The 23,964-nt window shown below is 39.5% G+C and overlaps 1 protein-coding gene and 1 pseudogene across 2 annotated transcripts; one reads left to right on the top strand and one right to left on the bottom strand.

The window, feature by feature from the left end:
- Positions 1–1,897: 1,897 nt before the first annotated feature.
- Positions 1,898–6,824, bottom strand: LOC140675745 (uncharacterized). Of its 2 annotated transcripts, XM_072910367.1 has the most exons (5): positions 3,052–6,824; positions 2,465–2,966; positions 2,185–2,395; positions 2,015–2,101; positions 1,898–1,935 (listed from the first exon to the last, which is right to left on the bottom strand). In XM_072910367.1, coding segments are annotated over exons 2-5 (468 nt in total). In that variant the 5' UTR covers positions 2,633–2,966; positions 3,052–6,824; the 3' UTR covers positions 1,898–1,933. The 2 variants fall into 2 exon arrangements, with proteins under 2 accessions (XP_072766468.1, XP_072766467.1); XM_072910366.1 differs by having other exon boundaries at positions 2,465–6,824.
- A 1,958-nt stretch (positions 6,825–8,782) lies between these two features.
- On the top strand, positions 8,783–10,363 carry LOC140675788 (uncharacterized; annotated as a pseudogene).
- The last annotated feature ends 13,601 nt before the right edge of the window (positions 10,364–23,964 follow it).

Below are 23,964 nucleotides of genomic sequence, written 5' to 3'. Positions count from 1 at the left end.
TTCTGCGCATGCGCTGACATGTGCCGACGCCATTATGATCAGTACATGTACTTCTAACCTGCTTTCGGTCTCTAATTCTTGTCAGAACACATGTCGTGTTAGTAAAAAAAGTAAGAAATATAAATATTAAATTATGGGATACAAATGTGCAGTTATTTTATATCTTTTATATAAGCTTGTTTATCATACTTAGTATGTATATATATGCGTGCAACACGCGCCTTCACAGCGCATGCGCAGAAAGGAATGTCATACATACTTGTTTGTACATAAAATTAGAGCTGCCTTATACATAAGGAGTTAGCAATCTAGTATTATATAGAAGTCTGTGTGCGGAATAGAAGTACGGAATAGAGAGTGCGTCATAGAAACGGCCAATTAGAACTTTGCCGCAATGTCTCCTTAAGCTCTGATTGGCTGTTTCTATGACGCATTTTCTATTCCGTACTTCTATTCCGCACCATGGGATTTCAGCCTAACATCATATAGTTGGATCTCTTATCCTACGACAGTCTTATGCTACGAAACTTCTTATCCTACGAAAAAAAATCCTCTCATGCTACGACTACGAAAGAGGAACTATACCTCCACTGTCAAATTTTGTCGTAGGATCAGAGGTTTAAGGGGAAGATTCCGGATCAAAAATGTCGTAGGATAAGAGGTCCGACTGTATTTTGTATTTTTTGTATCAAATATTTGTAAGTTTACGGGATACTGTTCCTTCTCATGATATAACTTTGGATAAGAAATCTTTGTTAACATAACATACTCGAGTATTCTAGCAACGTCAGACAAGTGGACGTATGACACACTTCGATTTGACGGAATCTACCATTACATTTCGTTTTTACTCACAATCAGTAATCGGACACTCTGTATATACAGGGTGTCCGTAGTGGTTCGCGTTTCACCGCTCGTTAGCAGATAGAATATGAGTAGTGATATAATGAGGTTTCTAACTCGGGAGCTCGAGGGGGTGCGGGGGCGGGGGGAACCCGCGGGCGCGGGAGGGATGACGTCACGCAGGTCCGCGACGCGGTTTGTAGACGCGGGGTATGCGGGGAGGGGGGAGAGGTCCGCGATACAGCTATAGGTCCGCGATGCAGCCGGTAGACGAGGGGATTGCGGAGAGGGAAGAGAGGTCCGTGATGCAGCCGGTAGACGAGGGGATTGCGGAGAGGAGAGAGAGGTCCGCGGCGCGGCCGGTAGACGAGGGGATTGCGGAGAGGGAAGAGAGGTCCGCGAGTAGGGAGATGGATAGAAAGAGACAGCGCGATAGGCGTTCGCAACGCGGTAGACGGAGACGCGTGGTATAGGATAGGATAAGGAGAGCGCTATGCGCATTGTACATAGCGTAGGACAACGAGAGCATGATGTGGTGGGAAAAGGAGATTACAATAGGAAGATAGCGTGAGAGAGAAAGAATGAGGATGAGGGGAAAAGATAGCGGGAACACGATAAGACGGAGGCTAAGGCGTACGCGAGAACGCAGATTAAATTTTTTTTTTTATATTATTATATTATTATTATATATTATATTATTATTATTATTACTAATTATATATATTAAATATAATCTAATCAATACTAAGTGGAGGAGGAAGAAGGATGGGATAGATAATGAAGGCGCAAAACATATACACATATTTATCATAAACAAAATATTTAATTATAAAAATGTGTATTTTTATACATATAGTGTGTGTGTGTGTGTTTTAAAAAATATAAAAGATATAATATAAAAAATATTAAAAAATGTAAAGTATAATATAAAATATAAAATATAAAGATATAAAAAAAATGTAAAATATAATATAATATATATAAAATATAAAATATTAAAAATCTAAAATTAAAAATTATAAAATATAAAATATAAAAAAAAAACTAAAAATAACAGGCGGCAGGGTGACGGGGAACGCGTGACGGCTGCTTCTGTAACAGAAAAATGAACATTTATATTAGTACCTTAAAAATACACAAACTTTTGAGCGTATTATATAAAGATACTTACAATAGGGCTCCTCTCCGAACAATCTGTGGAGTATCCGAAATACGGCGACATTTTCTGTCTCCGCGTCTAAAAAAGCGGGAGCGGGGGCTGTAACAGAAAAGAAAAATAAACTTTTTTTTTTTTTTATTAGTACCTTAAAAAATAAATATTTAAAATTTGAGCATACTTACGATAGGGTTCCTCTGCGAACAATCTGTGGAGACAAAAGATATCCGCGTACATGTGCGGATACTCTGCGTCTAATTCGTGGGAGTAGGGATTATCGACCCACAAATTTTCCCACTCCGCACACTCCTTGCGATAGGCCCGCACCCAGCGCACCTCCTGCATGTGCGCTATGCTGATGTACCCAGGGATCGGATCAACACCTATTTCGAAAATCTATAAAAAAAAAAAAAAAAACATATATTATGAATAAAAAAGCGTATAAAAATAATAAAAACTACTTACATTTCCCAATAGGATATCCAATTGCGCCTGGAATAGGGCGCGGGCCATATTTCGCGCTCTTCGGAGTGCACGGCGATGGTATCGACGATATGGCACCCATTCAGGTACCCGTAGGTGGCGGTACCCCGTCTCGAACATCGCCTCAGTAAACGCCATAACTTGCAACATTTTTTAAATCTTTATAAAAAGAACTGCACTTCACAAATCAACTCATTCACAGTCAGATACTTTATGCTAGCTCCAGCGGAGGCTAGGTAACGTCTCGGTGAAAAAATGGGTAGGAGATGTGCATGACATAAGAGTTAATACGAATGCTTACTCTTCACAGCTGATAAAAAAATTAAAAGCTGACGCGGACTGTTGCTCTACACAGCATTCATACAGATAATTATAATTGAATAGCATAAAAAATATAAAATATACAATATAAAATAGATAATATAAAAGATGAAAAAAAAAAATTAAAATAAGGGTAGGGAGGGAGAGCGCACCACAGCGTCTCCTGAAAAAAAACATCATTATTAATATCTTTAAAATTTTATAAATGATAAATACATACACAAATCATGCAGAACTTTTTTGTTTACCATATGTGTGTATTAATTGCGTGAGAGGCAAATCGCTTTCTTCTTTCTTCTAAAAAGTCTATCCTTCTTATTCTTTTTATCAGTAACAGCCTCACTTTTCGAAGATACCTTATTTCCGGAATATCTTCAAATTGCATAAATTCTATATCAGTATTTTCCTTGACCACATCGCATAAAAAGTCTATTTTGTCACGGATCTCGAAAAACAGTTTTAACGATCTCGTATGAGTCTTTGGCAAACCAATTTCACGATTTCGCAAAAACTGCGCCACAGAAGTCACAGAGCCACCGATGGCGTCGGAGTGTTCTCTCCACTGTATCTTATCGCGACACTTACATAATAATAGTTTTTATTTTTCATGCATTAGTCTTCTTTCGTACAAAACGGACAAAAATTGCACGGTATTAATTGATACAGCGGTCTCAGACATCTATCACATTCATATAAATCATGGATTTGCTGATAAATTTCACTTTGATGTGTGCGCACCACATCACTCCCAATCTGTGACCTTTCCGGTAATAGCATGAAACTCGATATACAATGTTTAACAGAAATCCCAGGTTTATAATAAAAAGATATAATGCACAGCCGTTTCATTTCATTATATGTACGAACTTGTACATCGTCTAACGTATGAATAATAGGTTCCACAACATCACTGAAATCACTAGAATTACCGTCAAGAACACTATCGTGTAAGGATTCTACATCCGAATCAGAATGCTCGGACGAAAAGTCCATCGAATCGGACGACTCGGCAAACTCGAACGAATCGGACGAATCGGATGAAATGTCCATCAAGTCATCCATAAGCACAAAGTTTTTATCAGATATAAAAAAAAATGTCACAAGGATGACCGCAAACTCGCGTTTTCTTCCAAACTCGCTTTATCAGATGTGACAAGATTGTCACAAGGGTGGTCGCAAACTCTTTTATAGCACACGCTCCACCCAAATATATATATTTTAATGTCACATCTCTCATCTCCGTCTAACTCGAGTATCACGTCTCATCTCCCTCTAACTCGAGTATCACGTCTCATCTCCCTCTAACTCGAGTATCACGTCTCATCTCCCTCTAACCCGAGTATCACGTCTCATCTACATCAGCATTTTCAATATCTTTAGCAGAATGAATGTAGATCCAACTATATACATCATACATTTTATAAAGAATAGGCGAAGAAAGAAATAATAAAAATTAGTAATAAAAACGGTAATTTATTTATTGCAAACATTATAGAGTAAATAATTTACAGCACATGTTAACAATTCACAATCTACGAGTGATTTGCCGTCAAACGCATCACTCTCACGCATCACTTTTACCGCATCGTAAACATTAGTGATATTGTTGCGTTGCAAAACGCTAACAAATTATTTAAACTTTTCATTAACAATATATGTATTCTGACACAGCCAGAAATGCATATGATCGATACAGTCTTCAAAATCGAATAAATGCACCAATGTTTGCGGATGCATATAAGAATGGATGCATATAAGGATGCATCTAATAAAGAATTATTAGACAATGTTAATTTAACAATCTTGGAATCAGTTAATGTAATCATTTGGATAGATAGATCGCAGATCCATAATAGCTCACTTTCAGTCGATTGTACATGTCGTTCAATATCGGCACGTTTCTGCATCAATGAGTGCCAGGTAACGATAGGCAATACTATTTGATTGCCTCGGTTATCACCAACAAGTAATTCCACATATGACATAGCTCCGACGCTTATTCCAATCTCCAAGTATTTGTATGATGTCGGGGTCAGAGCATATCTTCTTCCCAAGATACGACCCGCGCGACGAGACTCGGATGAAATGCTACAAAATTTTAGAAAAAATTTTATTAAAAATATAATATTAATATATAAATATTAAAAATATTATTTAAAACTAATATAAATAATAAAAATATTATTTAAAAAATAAAACTTACTCTTTCTTCGGCAGAGTGTCCATAATCGGGACGTAATAATTTATGTAGCTTCCTTTAGCGGAGACCACAAACGATTGACACGATACTAAATTATTTTAAGTATTAAAACACAATTTAGCACTACACACTGCAATGTGGAGGAGGTTATTGTTCACAATTTAGCACTACAAATTGTAATGTGGAGGGAGTGATTGTTGATACAGCAAGTTTTTTTTTCTCCAAGCGCCTATATACAGCTGCTAATTACATCTCCAAAGATTTTAGCTAAATGCGCTTAAAATTTTCCATGCGTCGAAGTGCGACAACATTTTCTGATGAAATCACACCTGAATATTCTAAATGTACGTGACAAATTATCAAAAAGTAACTCGCAGCTGTATGTAATTTGAAACTACAAATTATCCATGCGCTAACGAATCTTACTAAAATGTTTAAAGTGTGCGTGATAAATCCGCAGCTGCATGTAATTTGAAACTGCAAAACTTTCGAGCGCCGATGTGCAGCTGCTAATATTTGAAATACAGCAAAAAAATTTTTTTGACAGAACGTCATCGTAAACATTATTCATATAGAATGCAGTGTGACCGCTGGTGCATATAGCAATAGTAAGCGCGTACACACGATACATGAATTTTCTCCGAGCGTACCACCGGGATATAAAATATCGGAAACGCCCGCGCAAATCATTTATCTACCGATCGTCGTGCGAAGCATTACTGATTTAACGATACGTGTTGTGGATCAGGAGGGTCGATTGCTCGATTTTCGAGGAGAGGAAATTACCGTACGATTGCACGTACGACGACGTCAAAAATAGTATGCTCGTGTTGAATGAAACGGAGCACGCGAGAGAAAATATCTTTACGAGGGACAATACTTTTGCGAGGAGACGAGCGGTGTCTGGTGACAATAATCAGGTGTCTGGTTACGCTAAAAAGAAGCTCAGCGCGTTGAATCGTGAATTTTTAAAGTCTTTAGGATTTGTCGTACGAAAGAACGACAAATTACGTCGAAGGAAAATTGACGATAAGAAAAAAGGATGAACTAATGATATTGGGAAATAATTGCGTTGCATTCATGTTTGATGAATTTCGATATGAACTCAACGGTATGGAAATTGATCGCAACAGAAACGTTGGAATAACTTGCACGATTAACGACAATTTACGTCGAAGGAAAATTGATGATAAGAAAAAAGGATGAACTAATGATATTGGGAAATAATTGCGTTGCATTCATGTTTGATGAACTTCGATATGAACTCAATCACGATTAAAAACTACATTTCCCTTACACACGAGAGAAGTAAAATCTTGCACAATGCTGCGTGGAATATAGTTGAAAATAATGGTGCTGAAGGTTACTTCAATTTTTGCGTGCCGCTCAACATGTTACTTGGATTTTGCGAGGATTCGCTGTCGGGGCGCCTTTCTCACCCTCAACTGTCAATCGGCCCTGCCTTGCTGGGCCGATTCTCCAGGCGTCCGCGAAGCTCCGCGAGGATGGCCGATCCTTGTTGTTGCAGCGCTCGTGTTTACAGCATTGCTGAGCTATTGTCTCCTTTGTAATACTCCTCGTCATAATCCCTCGTTGTCACCGTGATTTATGGCCGGAAAATATACAATTACAATGTTCAACTTCAAATTTAAATAATTGAAATCGTTCGTCTCTTTGGGAATCACGGTAGGGCTCTCGATTACTCGACCGACGCGTATACTCGGTTCGAGCTTCGCGGTGATTTTTAGCGGGGTGGACGTCCGTCGTGACGGCCACGTCACATCATATATATATATATATATATATATATATATATATATATATATATATAAGTTAATATTAAATATATATATAAGTTAATATTTAATATATATATAAATTAATATTTAATATATATATAAGTTAATATTTAATATATATATAAGTTAATATTTAATATATATATAAAAAAATTTAATATACAAAAATTTATTTTCTCGTATGCGTCTTTAGCCTCCATCTTAACGCGCTTCCGCTATCTTTTCCCTTCACCCTCCTTCTTTTTCTCTTACACTATTATCTTTTTACTGTCATGTCGTATTGCTCTCCTTTTCCCACCACGTGCGCTCTCCTTGTCCTACGCAATGTAGCACTCTCTTTTTCTCATCATGCTCTCCTTGTCTTATATCATACAAAATGCATATGGCACTCTCCTTTTCCTATCACGTGCGCTCTCCTTGTCCTACGCTATGCTAAACGCATATAACGCTCACCTTTTCTCCCGCATTATGCTCTCTTTGTCCTATGCCCTGCAATATGCATATAGCGCTTTCCTTATCCTATCATATACCACACACCTATCGCGCCGTCTCTCTCTATCCCTTTCCCTACTCGCGGACCTATCGGTTACGCCGCGGACCTCTCTCCCCTCTCCGCAAACCCCTCGTCTACCGACCGCACCGCGGACCTCTCTCCTCTCTTCGCTGTCCCCTCGTTTACCGGCTGCGTCGCGAACCTCTTCCCCTCTCCGCTGTCCCCTTATCTACCGGCCGCGTCGCGGACCTTTCCCCCTCTCCGCAGACCCCTCGCCTACTGCCACGTCGTGGACCCGCGTGACGTCATCCCCCCGCGCCCGCGGTTTCCCCCTTGCCCTGCGCCCCCCTCGAGCTCTTGGATTAGAATCCCTGCTATATCACTACTGTGTGCTATATTTAGAATATCCTCATTTAATTGAAGCAAGTCATAGCGACAAAAGCTTACAAATTATTGGAAGAAATTGTAATGATCACTGACGATGTATATTTTTTGACAGCACCAAGCTTCGAGTGTATGACAGTTCGCCGAGTTGTACATATGATAAATTGGCGTCTAAAGAAAAAAATTACATTCATCGTCGCTATCCACAAATAAATGCAAATGATATAATATTTGCAAAGGTTCAAGTTCAACCTGATAGCACATATTGTGGAATTTATGCTGCAGCTTTCCCCACTGTAGCATTAGGAGGAAATCCTTGTAACGAGAAATATTTCAATTGTGTGGAATACATGAAACAACTATTTCTTAATATTATAGCAGAAAATGAACTGTCGCCTTTTCCAAAATGGTAATCCAACGAATTATAGGAAAAAGACGCTTCAATATTATTGATTTCTTTGTACTCGGAAAGATGAAAATAATACATACATTATGGTTGCGTTCTCACGGAAATGGGCGATGGAAGGGCTATTTTATATATAAAATATTTTAACAAATCGGAAAGACGAAAATATAATGGTTGTGTCTTACGAGAATAGGCGATGGATAGGGCTCATTCTATATATAAAATATTCTATAAATATATTTTATATTATATAAGTTATATATAAAGCCAGGGGCGATCTAACGTGTACTGGCATTATACGTTTCTTTTTGTTAATTATAGATTGACGTTCCATATGTATATATGTCAAATAATATATTCATATTCTGTTGCATTTCTTTGTTCGATCAAAATTATTGCCATGTAAAGCCATGTGCGGGAGGAATCGTCATGCAAAATGTGTGCAATAAATATAAACAAAATATATAATTATTTAAAAATTATATGTATATAACATTGTACATCTAATGTTATATACTTATTTTTATCTCTATATATTAAATACAAATAAATTGTTAAATTTTTCTTTAATTTTATAAATGTAGAGTATTATAAGATTACAGAAAGAGCTCCGAATTATTAAATATAAATAAGTAAGAAAGAGGCAATAGGAGCGAGGAGATGTGAATCAAAATTATAAGTTTTTTATATAGGTGATATGTCGCAGGTATATTGACATTAAGTACATTAGTAACATTCTATAAAAAGACGGAAATTATAATAAAAATCTGAACGTTTCGATTCATGTTTTGAATCCTCTTCAGCATAATATATAAAATAAATAAGTAAATTATAAATAGATAAAAACGAAATTAATGAGAAAGCATCGCATAATAAAGGCGTAAGCAATGTGTGAACTAAAAATCGTGATCATATTCGCATGATTAAATGGATCAAAACATTAGAACCGCTGTACATATTAGTCGCATGTTGGTTGTATAAATTACATATATATAAAACGATCCAACTTGTTCAGCTCTTTTATTGTACGGCTTGCATAATAATCCCGTGAGGCAATTCTCCGAGGTTTCCAGACCGAGGGAGGTATGCAGTTAGATTGAGGGGTTAAGTCTGTATTAATAAAATGAGTATAATAAATATTGTTTGTAATAAAGTTATTTACCGCTAGTTTGTGTATAATGGTGGTGACTCAGAAATTGAACGCTTACACAACGAGATAGGCAAGGAATCGGCGGAACCACGTGCACAGAGACACGCCGAAACCCGGAACAAGCGGTATAAACGATAATAGTAGAGAGATGATACAAATGCTGATGCAGGAAATTCGGGATTTGCACCTTGAAGTAGATTATATTCGCGAAAGACAGGAAACGCGAAATAACAGAAGCCTGCAAATCACAGACGCGAAGTTGAAGAAGACTACTCGCCCGACGATGTACGATACCGTCGAGGACGCGGAAGTTTATCCTTGAAAGAGGCACGAAGCCTAATACCAGAATTCGATGGATCGCCAAATAAATTACAAGAATTTTTAAGCGCGACAACCTACGCGGTCGAAAATATTGACCCATTAGACAAAGTCACCCTGTTAGGTACCGTACAATGTACCAAATTAAAAGGCAGAGCGATGCTAGATTTTCAGACGCGAAAGATCCGAGATTTTGTACAATTAAAGCAAGAATTAGAAGTGTGCTATGCTGGTAGAAAGAGCACGACACACTTGCAAATAGAGTTCAATACGCTAAAACAGAAAACCGGCGAAAGCGCGAGAGCATACGGACTTCGAACAGACAAATTAGCAATAGAACTATACGAGTCGATGCTAGACGGACAAAATTATGCGACGGAGCACAAGCGAACAATCTTTAATATAATACAGCAGCAAGCCTTAGAGAATTTTCAAATCGGATTACACGACGACATTAAAACCGTGGTACGTTCTCGAGGATACATGACACTGCAAGAAGCAATATCAGCCGCGAGCGCGGAAGAGAAGGTCAAGGGATCGGCATGTGTCGGCGCACGACCAAAGAACGCTGCAACGCCCGCGTATAATCATGATAATAAAAGAACTGCACAATGCCAGAAATGCGGAAAAATGGGACATTACGGACGAGAATGCCGGACGAGTCGATACGCAACGCGATTTTCATTACCAAAACCGGAGCGACCCTCGCGCGTAAATACCGTTGATAAATATTGCAACCACTGCAAAAGGACCAGACATAGGCAAGAAGAATGCTGGATATTACACGGACGACCGTATAGACCAGTCTAATCGTACGAAACGAGATCAACCGCCACGGGAAATTAAAAATTGCTATAACGATGAAAGAAGAAAAAAGAGATCTGATTCCGCTCGAAGTAGCGACGAGGAGGAGAAAGAAGATAAGAAGCAACGTCGACCTGCCGCCGAGTATCACGTATCACATGTAAGACGAACGCCTCACTCACATACAGGCCTAGACTTAGTTGCATTACCCATGCAAGAGGCAAAAGGAGAAAAAATAAATTTATTATGCGATACGGGAGCAACCTTTTCTCTTATCAAAGTGAGAAATCTAAAAGGAGAAACGATGATAACCGAAGACAAAATAACCCTCACGGGCGTGACGGGACACCAGGTATATACCATTGGACGGATAAATGCGACGATAAAGTTACGAGATGAAAAAATAAAACACATATTTTATGTCGTAAAAGACAATTTTCCGATTGAGTACGAGGGAATAATAGGAATAGATTTTCTTAAAAAACAAGAAGCGATATGCAACTACTCAACGAAACAGCTAAGAATCGGACGAAATATACTGAGACTATACTCTTATCAAAAGATCACGTTACAGCCTCGGAGCGAGACGATAGTAGAAGTGGCAACGACAATCAACATGATGGGAGTAACCCGAGCAGAGGAAATAATACCAGGCGTATTTATAGGGAACTGCCTAGTCAAACCCGAAAAATTTTTATGCCCTGCGAGCGTAATGAATACAAACGAAAACGAAGTCGAAATTACAATGCCACAGATAACAATTGAGAAAATTGAAGCCGAAGACGCAACAGAGATAAATCTCGCACATTCGACAACGGAGGAAAAAAGCCTACGACACACCGAGAAAATATTAAAAGAGCTCCGCACCGGACACCTAAATAAGGAAGAGGAAAAAACGATAAGAGATATCTGTGAGGAATACAGCGACGTGTTCCACACCGACGGAAAGCCACTCACATGTACAAACGCGGTGACACATCAAATTGCAACATGAGCAGATAGCGCACCGGTTAACGTACGACCATATCGACTGCCCGAAAAACATAAGACGGAAGTCAATCGACAAATGCAAGAGATGCTGAATAATGGAATAATTAGGGCAAGCGTGAGTCAATGGAACGCACCTTTATTAGTCGTTCCGAAGAAGTTAGATGCATCCGGAAAACAAAAATTTAGAGTGGTGGTAGATTTTCGAAAATTGAACGACCTAACAAACAATAGGCGACTCATTCCCTCTACCGAATATTACGGACATCAATTAGGGAACGCAAAATATTTTACTACCCTCTTGGCATCAGGATATCACCAGATCTAGATGGAAGAAAGTGACAAAAGTAAAACAGCGTTTTCCACGCCGTACGGACACTACGAATTTAACAGAATGTCGTTTGGATTAAAAAACGCACCCGCCACATTCCAGCGATTAATGAACGCCGTGTTAAGCGGATTACAAGGAATAAAATGTCTAGTTTATTTAGACGATATCGTAATTTTTGGAGCTATCCTAAAGGAACACAATAAAAGATTAATCGAAGTATTAAAAAGAATACGGGAAAATCGATTAAAATTACAGCCCGACAAATGTGAATTTCTAAGAAAGGAAGTGACATATCTCGGACACATAATTACGGAAAACGGAATATCACCCGACTTAACCAAATTAAAAGCTGTAAAAAATTTTCCGACGCCAAAAAAGCTTAAGGATGTACAAGCATTTATAGGATTGGCTGGATATTCGGAAATTTATTGAAAATTTTTCCAAGATAGCGAACCCACTCACAAAATTAACCAAGAAAGAAAACAAGTTCGAATGGACGCAAGCGCAGCAGAACGCCTTTGAAATACTAAAAGAAAAACTAACGACAGCACCGATACTGAAGTACCCAGATTTTACAAAAGAATTTATAGTGACGACAGATGCATCCGACTATGCAATCGGAGCCATATTATCGCAAGGACAGATAGGACAAGACCGACCCGTAGCGTACGCGAGTCGAGTACTAACAAAGGCGGAACAGAATTATAGTACGACAGAGAAAGAGTTACTCGCTATAGTATGGGCTGTTAAACATTTTCGACCATACTTATATGGAACCAAATTCACGGTCGTGACGGATCACAAATCGTTAGTGTGGTTATTTAATGTCACTGACCCTGGATCCTGATTGACTCGATGGAGGCTTAAATTAGAAGAATACGATTATGTAATAATACATAAAGCCGGAACAGCGAACAGAAACGCTGACGCGCTGAGTCGACACGTAGCGGATATCAATGCGATTAAAGAGGAAGAAGCACGCGACGCGAGAACAATGCAAGAATATACGGAAGATGAGAAACAAAAGATATTATACGAATACACGACGCCTCCCTAGGAGGACATCAAGGAATCGAACGAACGATAAATCGAATTCAACTAATGCATAATTGGAAAGGAATAACAAAAGACGTCGAAAAGTATATAGCGAAATGCGAACTATGCCAACGAAATAAACTGTCAAGAAAAAATAAGGCACCGTTAATAATCACGGACACTGCCGATAAGCCATTCGGAAAATGTGCACTAGATATAGTCGGATCATTAACAACTACAATTACTGGAAACAAATATATCTTAACTTTCCAAGATAATTTAACGAAATTTAGTAAAGCGATACCAATAGCGAACCAAGAAGCCGCAACAATCGCAAGAGAATTTACAACAAAAATAATATTCGAGCAGGTATTCCAGAAAAAATACTAACCGACCAAGGAATAAATTTCCTAAGCGAGATGTTTAAAAACACTTGCAAATTGTTAAAAATCGAAAAGATACAAACAACAGCATATCATCCGGAGAGCAACGGAGCGCTAGAAAGATCACATCGTACACTAGCCGAGTATTTACGACACTATATCAACGCAGATCAAACCGACTGGGACGAATGGATCCCATACGCAATGTTCACGTATAATACTACTCCGCACACAGCGACAGGATTCACACCGTTCGAACTAATTTACAGACACAGAGCAATCCTACCGACAACTCTATCGCAACCGCCAAAACCTACATACACGTACGAAGATTACGCAAGCGAACTGCGAGAAAAATTACGCGCAAAGCAACAAGTCGCAAAGGAGCACCTACGCAACGAAAAAATAAAAGCGAAGGAAAATTACGATAAGAAGACACGCGAAACTACATTTAAAGTAGGAGAAAAAGTCCTGCTACACGACGAAACAGTTCGTAGAGGACGATCGAAATTTTTAGCAATATATAATAATAACTCTAACACTTGAAGCATCTTTTAACATTGAAATAATCAAACACAAGACAAGAGAGAGAGAGAGAGAGAGAGAGAGAGAGAGAGAGAGAGAGAGAGAGAGAGAGAGAGAGAGAGAGAGAGAGAGGGGGGTGCGTATATACTCACACGCGCCTCTGTCTTTCTCTGAATTTTTACGTTTTATATAATTTACAGTTATATGTATTGTAAAATAAGTGTGAATTTATATATATATATAGATATATATGTAAAATTTACAAAATATATGTATATGTATATATAAATTTACAAAAAATGATGCAGATGCACGTATGTGAAATCGAGGTGTGTGTGCGTGCGTGCATGCCTGCGCGTGCCTGCGCGTGTGTGTATGTACGTGTGCATTACATTGACTTGCATATGTACACGCACCGGCATAAATGGTGTCCGTCGGTAAATGTGTATGTACGTACGTGTATGACAACCGAGAGCGTCACATACACATGCAGCGCGTACGTATGTACAGTTGTTTTTCGTTGCCTTGCAATCTGTATACAGGATGTATGAAAAGTATAGGACCGGTCAAATATCTCGAAAACGAAACGTCTCTGAGAAAATTGTTTCAGACAAAAGTTGTATGGTTTCTAGGGGGGCATAAGATGATGTCATTAGTTCGACCTTGAAGAGTCACATAAAAGTCACGTGAAGGTCATATTGAATTTCTTAAATGCAACACCCTATATATTTTTATATATTTTTGTAGCTTATCTCGAGAGCTTTCCAAAACATTATGATAACATGTTTTTTCATTAAACACTTTTCGAGTTATAAAGCATCAAAATTGCAATATTTTGACACAAAATACGAGATATTTCGTAAAATATTCATTTTTCAATTATCTTACCTTAATATTTTTATGCACAGAATAATGAGACGAATCAATTGATGTAAAAAAAACATAGTTATCTTTAAGAAAAAATCTGAATTTGCAACTAGCAGTTATACATTTTTACTTTAACATAATTATGTGTTTTAATTACGCCAATTGATTTATCTCATTATTCTGTGCATAAAAGTATTAGAATAACATAATCGAAAAATGAATATTTTATGAGATATCTTGTATTTTATGTCAAAATATTGCAATTTTGAAGCCTTATATCTCGAAAAGTGATTAATGAAAAAACATTTTATTATAGTGTTTTGGAAAGCTCTCGAGATAAGCTACAAGAATATGCAATAATATATAGGGTGTTCCATTTAAAAAAATCGACGTGACCTTCACATGACCTTCAAATGAAAATTCAAGGTCAAACCAATGATACCATCTTATGGCACCCTCGAAACCCTACAACTTTGGTTGAAAACATTTTTCTCAGAGACATTTCGTTTTTGAGATATTTCACCGTTTCCAGACTTTTCTAACACCCTGTATATAATGAAAATCGAATCGCCCAACAAAGTGCATATGCGTGTGTGCGTTTCAGTATTTTATTTATTTGTAGATATGTTTGCAGTGTTTTACATACCGTTTATCGAAAGGAAGCTACTTTACAAAACTAATTTTATTATTTTTCTAAAATCATGATTTATTTAATGTGTTATAGCCCCAGAAAAGGCTACAGATTTAATAAATATATATATATATACATATAACCATATAGATGCAGGAATGCATCGCGAGCGAAGCGATAATCGCGCGAGCCGCTGACGCAGCGAGCCACGCGCGCCCGAGACCGAGCGCGAACGCGAAACCGGAAAGCGCTCTCAGAAACGCACCGGAAAGGTGTCGCCGAATTGCTAAAAGTACAAGCGAGGAAATTCGACTCTGAACTTCCTCGCCTGCACTAAAACGCGAATTCAGCAACATAACCATATTTGGTCATGTTGCTAAGGGACCCCCTCCGAAAAACCATGCAGTTCGGAGGGAAGCTCAGCACCCGCCGCGATGAAGCGACGGGCAGTCGCTAATTAGAACCGAACGAGTAATAATCGCCACGAGCAGCTACTGACCAGATTCAACAAAGTCATACTCGCATGACTGAGAGATATACGCGCTTCTGAGATAAGCCGACGCGTATCAGACTACCGGTACGACGGTGTATACGAGAGATACCGCTCTCTCACTCTAACCGATAGCAAGCGCGAGTAGTATAACGTTCGCTGGGAGCAGTGACAAAATATCACACCATTGACTGTAATTAAACTATCATATATTTTTGCGAGATATAAAAGAATTACACAAGTTGTGAAAGTAGTAGAATAAAAAGATTACATTTAAAGGAAAAGCGTAATACAATAAAAAAGGGGGAAACCGCCCGACGCATCCCCGACATTCCCAAACGATCCCGACAAATCTCGTGCCCCTTCACGGAGGCACAACAATTCTGGTGGCAGCGGTGGGATCCAGGGAACACCCCCGGTGGATGTCACGGAGTTGGCACCCCGTCGTGCAAGACCTGCAATAAAATAAAAAGTGCTTAAACAGGCAGGCACGTCAGAAAGTTAGCAAACACTGACGGACATCAAGAAGTCAAGAAAAAATTACATGCAGAGCAGACGACTACGGGCTACGAGATAAACAGAGCATCGCAGGATTGGAGCAAGGACGCGAGCCGCCAAGCCGCCCGACCTACGACAACTCCATCGACGACGCATCGCCGCCGGAACGCGACCGCCAGCCTTATCAGCCGCCGAGCGAAGGACGCAACGTCAGCGAGAACCGAGACAGCGAGCGAATATGCGAGCGATACTACTACTGTAAGTCCGAACCAAATTAATTTTAATTAAATTTGCGTGAATGTCGGAAGGAAGAAACGTACCGAAACCGATAGCAAATAAGTCGTGGTTGCTTAGCGAACGAGCAAATCGAGCTATAAAATATTGCGAATTAAGTCCCGCGAGTGTAGCCGTAGAAGCGCTCCGAGACATACGCGATAGTGTCCGACGGAACCTCGAAACTCGATACTCGAGTGATAGTGACACAGAGCTACCGAGCAATGTTATAACAGAACGCGAATTTCCATTTACGAGTTTCGACGCGAGTCTTGTTGAAAATAATCCGACTGACCCCACTGACGATTTACACGACTCAACCAGACGAACGAGACCGTATCTTAGTCGAACTCCAAGCCAGGTATCACTTCGGCGAGAATTTTCATTGACATCTTACGAGAGCGAGATTTTTGATCCCGAAGAAATCTACGCACGAACGCGCGAGATGGCAGAAGCTCAAAATCCCCGCGCGTCTACGTCCGCAAACGTGTCTAATGACGCGGTGGACGACGAGATCGCACGATTGCGACGAACAATTAATCAACCGGTACAACCGCGAGAAGAATCGACAAACGACTCTACGTCCGCCATGTTAAGAGAAATGCGCTATGCAATACAATTCTTAACAGAGCAAGTAGCTCAACTACAGCAACGCGATCAAAATACAAGCCGTCGAGAAGAACTTTCCGAAAGCATATATTACGGACGGACCGATCGCGACGTTAGAAGCCGACGTAGTATGGCACCCAATTTCCTGACGTTAAAGGAAGCGAGGCAAATGATTCCGGAATTTGACGGAATGTCGCGACACAAGTTGCAAGATTTCGTGAATTCATGCACATACGTAATACAAAATACAAATCCGGCAGATGAAGAATCTCTTATGCAAGCGATATTATATACAAAGTTACGCGGAAGAGCGCGACAAGATTTTGAAACGCGCGATATACGCACTTTCGATGAATTTCGGACGCAACTCGAAGCTTGTTATCAAACGAAACAAAGCACGACACACTTGCAAGTCGAATTTAATTCATTAAAACAAAAAACAAGCGAAACCGCCTACGCATTCGGACAGCGTGTCGATCTAGTAGCTATGAAATTATATGACTCTATGACCGAAGGAAAAGAGCATACTCTAGAACAAAAACGCACGATTCAGCAAACTATCAGAGACCAAGCGTTAATTAATTATCAAATCGGACTACGCGACGACTTGAAAGTACTCGTACGGTCACAACGCTTCTCGACATTGCAAGAGGCGATAAACGGCGCGAGCTCGGAAGAAAAACTTATCAAGCCGATGGGAGCGAGAACAAACAGTTATCAAAATAAAAATAAACTCGACTCGAATTACTCGCGACCGCCTCGAGATACTAATGCAACGTGTTTTAAATGCGGCAAGATAAGACATTATGGACGAGATTGTCGAACGAGCAGATACGCTCTGCCGAAACCCAAAAGACCACGCGTCAATGTGGTAGAAAAATTTTGCAAGCATTGTAAAAAGCGCGGAATAATCGCGACGAGTGTTGGTCTTTAAACGGCCGACCGCAAGGAAAACCACAGGCTCGAAAAAACCCGAACAACGCGAATAAATCGAGCGATATTCAAATTAATTCAAAAGGAACGCGTTATAAGACGCGAGGAAAGAGTTCCGACTCCGAGCGTAGTAACGACGAAGAAGAAAGAAGCGATAGCAAGGCAAAGCGCGCGCTGGAATATCAGGTGACACACGTACGACAGACGCGAGATAAACAAGGACTCGACGTCGTAACGATGCCCATACGCGAAACGAAGACAGGGCGCATAAACATGCTATACGATTCCGGTGCGACCATATCACTAATAAAAGTAAAGCATTTAAAAGGCGAAACATTGATATACAATAAAAAATTAGCGTTAATAGGAATAACCGGACACAAAATATATACAATAGGGAAGATGCATGCAACAATTAATCTAACCGGACAAGACATTAAACGTGCAATTTACGTAGTAAAGGACGACTTCCCCATGGAATACGACGGGATACTAGGAATCGATTTCCTAAGGAAGCAAAAGGTATCCTGCGATTACAAAAATAAAGAGTTAAAAATCGGTACGGATGTACTCAAGATGCGACCATATAATAAAATTATCTTGAAACCACGCAGTGAAACCATTGTGCAAGCCGCGACTAATCGAAACGAAGCGGGAATAGTACGCGCGAAAGAAACAGCCCCTGGAATATATATAGGAAGATGTCTAGTAGAACCGAAAAACTTTCTCTGCCCAATCAGCGTTATCAACACAACAGACGAGACTATTGAGATACGTACACCTGTTGTAACAATAGACGACATCGATAAAGATAACCCGCACGGTATCTATACAATAGCCGTGGGGGCGGACGATAAAAATACCCCACGTAACGAGCGCATCGGACAATTGTTGCGAACACAGCATCTCAACTCTGAAGAACGACAGGCACTCTCAAGGATATGTGATGAATATAGCGACATATTTCACCTGAATGGAGAACCACTGTCGTGCACTGCGACGGTAGCGCACGAGATAAATACGCGCGTAGACGCCTCAACGGTAAATGTAAGACCGTATCGCCTTCCGGAGAAACATAAGACGGAAGTAAATAAACAAGTGCAACAAATGTTGGAAGACGGAATAAATCGTACCAGCGCGAGTCAATGGAATGCTCCGCTATTAGTAGTACCAAAAAAGACCGACGTATCAGGTAAACCGAAACTTCGAATAGTTATAGACTTTCGAAAGCTCAACGACTTGACGATCGGCGATTCCTTCCCTCTGCCTAATATTACGGATATACTGGACCAGCTGGGAAACGCAAAATACTTCACAACATTAGACCTAGCATCTGGATATCATCAAATACCAATGGCCGAAAAGGACAAGCCTAAAACTGCCTTTTCAACTCCGTATGGACATTACGAGTTCAACCGAATGCCCTTTGGATTGAAAAACGCACCGGCGACATTTCAGAGATTAATGAACTCTGTATTGACAGGAATACAAGGACTCAAATGCCTGGTCTATCTAGACGACATCGTCATTTACGGAGCAAGCCTCGAAGATCATAACAAGCGACTCAAGGAAGTGCTGCAACGACTTCGAACTAATAATTTAAAACTACAGCCGGATAAATGCGAATTCCTACGCAAAGAAGTAATGTACCTGGGCCATATAATATCGGAACATGGAATATCTCCTGACCCGTCTAAACTAACAGCGGTAAGAGATTTCCCGACGCCAAAAAGGGTGAAAGATATCCAATCATTTATAGGTCTAGCCGGTTACTATCGAAGATTCATAAAAGATTTCTCGAAAATAGCTAAACCATTAACGAAATTGACAAAGAAAACCGAAAAATTTGTGTGGACCGCAGAGCAACAAAATGCCTTCGAAGTACTTAAAAATAAATTAATAACGGCACCCGTATTAAAATATCCAGATTTCGCTGAACAATTTAATATAACTATAGACGCATCCGACTACGCGATCGGAGCGGTCTTATCGCAAGGAAAGATAGGCAGCGACCGACCGATAGCTTACGCCAGCCGAGTACTGAACCGCGCGGAACAGAACTATAGCACTACCGAAAAGGAACTATTAGCTATTGTATGGGCTGTAAAGCATTTCAGACCCTACGTGTACGGAACACAATTTAAGGTCATTACAGATCACAAACCTCTAATATGGTTATTTAACGTGAACGATCCAGGATCACGATTAATTCGATGGCGAATAAAATTAGAAGAGTACGATTATGAGATCATACATAAGGCCGGACGTGCGAACGCGAACGCCGATGCGCTAAGCCGCAACGTAACACGAGACAACGACGAGCAAGAGAGAGCAAAGATTCTCACCACCGAAGACGAAGAGATGGACGATATCAGCAGCGAAGAAAGAGATAAAGAAGAGGAAGATAGCAACGATGCGACACGTGCCTATAGCGCAGAAGAAAAGAAACAAATATTATATGAATATCATGATGCGCCCACAGGAGGACACCAAGGTATCGAGAGGACGATAAACAGAATTCGCCTCACGCATAATTGGACCGGGTTGACGAAAGACGTCGAACGATACATTAAAAAATGTGACACTTGCCAAAAAAATAAATTATCGCGACGATTTAAAGCACCTCTCGTTATCACCGATACACCGAGTAAACCGTTCGAAAAATGTGCATTAGATATAGTCGGTCCATTAACGATAACTAATACCGGAAATAAATACTTACTAACTTTTCAAGATAGTTTGACAAAATTTAGTAAAGCAATACCGATACCAAATCAAGAAGCGAACACCGTGAGTAAAGAATTTACCACGAAAATAATTTTAGAATACGGAATACCGGAAAAAATTTTAACCGATCAAGGCACAAATTTTTTAAGCGAAATCTTTAAAAATACGTGTAAATTATTAAAAATAAATAAAATTCAGACGACCGCGTATCATCCTGAAAGTAACGGCGCGTTAGAACGATCGCACAGAACATTAACAGAATATCTACGACATTATATTAATAATGATCAGACTGACTGGGACGAATGGATTCCGTTCGCGATGTTCACCTACAACACTACGCCACATACAGCTACAGGATACACGCCCTTCGAGCTAGTATACGGACACCAAGCCGAAATACCGACAGCATTAACGAAACCACCACAACCGACATACAACTATGACGATTACGCGCAAGAGTTAAAAGAAAGACTACGCGCCACGAATCAAGTTGCAAGAGATAGTCTCACAGAGAAAAAACTGAAATTGAAGGAACACTACGATCGAACCGCAAAAGAAACAAAGTTCAAAATCGGCGATAAAGTACTCATTTGTGATGAAACGCTACGACGCGGAAGATCGAAAAAACTCGAATCTCTATGGATCGGACTATACATAATAATCGAAAAGCATTCGAATAACAACTACACGGTGAAGAAAGGAAGGAAAAACACCCGCTTACACGCAAACAAGCTTAAGCCATATATAGAAAACTAGTACTCACCTTCTTCAAGGATCCGTGTCCTAGTCCTCCTCCTCCCCCCGGCGACATCTCAACTCGAAGAAGTCGAATTGATCATGGATCTTCATCATCTCCACGCGGACGGGATGCATAGGGTCCAGGGCGGGCACCACTGCCCGCACAAACCTCTCACCGGGTGTAGTAAATGTAACGCGGAGGGACAATGTGCCCCCCGCGACCCGGGAACTCCGGAGAACGGCGCTCCGCGCCCGCACTACGGGGTCCACCGGTGGCGGTAGACCCACCACCGATAAGCGACCCCTAACACAATCACAGCAAATATCGGGATGAGTACCATCCCGATACCCATCACACTCGCGACATATTGGCAACCCCCAATGCAACAAAAAGCGCAACATCTTACAAGTGAAACCGCGAGATCCACCTCAACCAAAAGTCGTTGAGAGACTAAACCCACATTATAATATTATCGGTGTATCACCCGCTGGATTAGCGCGAACCCCGCGAAGTCAGAGAAGGCGAGCGACACCCAAGAGATAAAATATAATAAAATGAAATATAATATGATATTACAGGACATTCGCCTGCTGGATCAGCAAAGGTCACACGAAAGACGACGAAACGAATCTCTTATACCAGATACAAGAATTTAAACATAACCCAGGATTATTCTTCGAAGAAATCGGACAAATCCACTACGCAAAAGAAAACTGGAAACTAGTAATAAAATTAGACTTATCAAACTTAGACGAAAGATACGAGCAAATACACGAATATTTAAAACAGACCGAAAGATTATGCGAAACTATGAAATTTCACGCTCATTATCTTCGAGATACATGTGTGAACCTAGACATTCTAACAAAAAGAGAAGCAAAATATTTAAAAAATGTCATAATACAAATTAAAACGATATACAAAAAACAGACAAATAAACGACGAGGACTCATAGACGGAATAGATTCCTTATCAAAGTCTTTATTTGGCACAATGGACGTTAACGACGAAAAACGAATTAACGAACAACTTAACATACTAGAAAACAGTCAAAAAACAATACAGCATGCCGTACAAAATCAAATTAAAATAATAAATACGACTATCGGGCATATTGATAAAATCGAAAATACAATACAACGTAACGAATACCTCTTACAGAAACGAGTAACCGAGTATATCGAACGCAGCGAGATAAACGAACACTTTACCATAATTACCGCAGTAATAGCAGAATTAATACGCGACGCGGATAACATTATAAAATATCTAACATATACAAAAAACGGAGCAATGCATCCGAGATTAACACCGATAGATAGCATAATAACACATTTAAAGGAAGCAACACAGCAGTTGCCATAAGGACTGTACTTCCCTTTTCAAGTACACACCGAAGATTGGCTTACTATAGAAAAATACGCGAAAATAAGCGCATTCAGCGATAAGCAATTATTTATACCATTCTAATCTTCCCATTAATTGCGCAACCGAGCTATACCATAATGAATGTAATTGCGTTACCTGTATTCAGTTATAACAATATATTTGCAGTAACAGAAATTAACAATAAAATAATTGCGATAGACAAAGAAAAACTAACATACGTTTTAGTAACAGAAAAAGATTTAAAAGATTGTATTAACATTAACTCACAATACACATGTGAGCATGCGACACCGACATATAGAGTAAATTTAAATGCACCATGCGAAATACAAATTTATACACAGCAGCGTCAACGTAACTGTAAGACGAAATACATTATATCAATGCGTACCACATGGATCGCCTTACAACAGCCACAAACATGGCTCTACTCGACTGCTACAGAACAACAATTAACAATACAATACGACAAACGACAAGAATACAAAACAGTGATTAAAAACACTGGAAAAATTACGCTGAAGGGAAAATGCAAATTAATAACTCCAGACATGACTATACAGACGAAGCAAATAATCTATGAAACGGATATAGAAACGTACCTGCCTGAATATAACTTGACACTGGTACGAGAACGCAACACGATAACACACGATAATGACACGATACAAGACATAGGTCAACACCGAATGGAACTGACAAAATTAAAATTACAACTAGAAGAAATAGACAACAATTTAAAAAGTAACGAACAAAATTTCTTCGCGAAAAAACAATTCGTATATCCAATGGCGACAAGCGGAACAATCACGATAACAATAATAATAATATTAATTGTACTTTACATAGTCATACGAAACAAAAATAAAAGAAGGAAGCGACCATTAATTAGAATATACGACGAAGAGTGATCCGAACCGATCGATCGACTCCCAAAACCAATATTAAAACGTAGCCTAAGCACGCGATTTTAGATAAGAAAAACGATTATATTTAAATCTTGTAAACGCGAAAACAAACAAAATTGTTAACTAGAATAAGAAAATAATATAAAAGAAAACATATAGTATATATATATATATCGGGAAACTTAAAACTTAAGAAAAAGAAATAAATTCCCTAAAACAGAAAACGTTGTACCTCCGTTTTCTTTTCCAACGGGGGAGGGGTGTTATAGCCCCAGAAAA

The sequence above is a fragment of the Anoplolepis gracilipes genome, unplaced genomic scaffold (assembly GCF_047496725.1).
Source record: "Anoplolepis gracilipes unplaced genomic scaffold, ASM4749672v1 Contig18, whole genome shotgun sequence".
NCBI classification, from domain to species: Eukaryota; Metazoa; Arthropoda; class Insecta; order Hymenoptera; family Formicidae; genus Anoplolepis; species Anoplolepis gracilipes.
Note: the sequence above shows the minus strand (reverse complement) of the source record. Positions and strands in the feature narration are given on the sequence as shown.

Excerpts from the sequence above, each read along its gene's own strand:
- LOC140675745 (XM_072910366.1), bottom strand. The coding sequence starts at position 2,632 with ATGTTGCAAGTTATGGCGTTTACTGAGGCGATGTTCGAGACGGGGTAC. Across the intron at positions 2,396-2,464 it reads TGGATATCCTATTGGGAAAT|ATTTTCGAAATAGGTGTTGA; the intron begins GTAAGTAGTTTT and ends TTTTTTTTATAG. Across the intron at positions 2,102-2,184 it reads GTTCGCAGAGGAACCCTATC|CCCCCGCTCCCGCTTTTTTA; the intron begins GTAAGTATGCTC and ends TTTCTGTTACAG.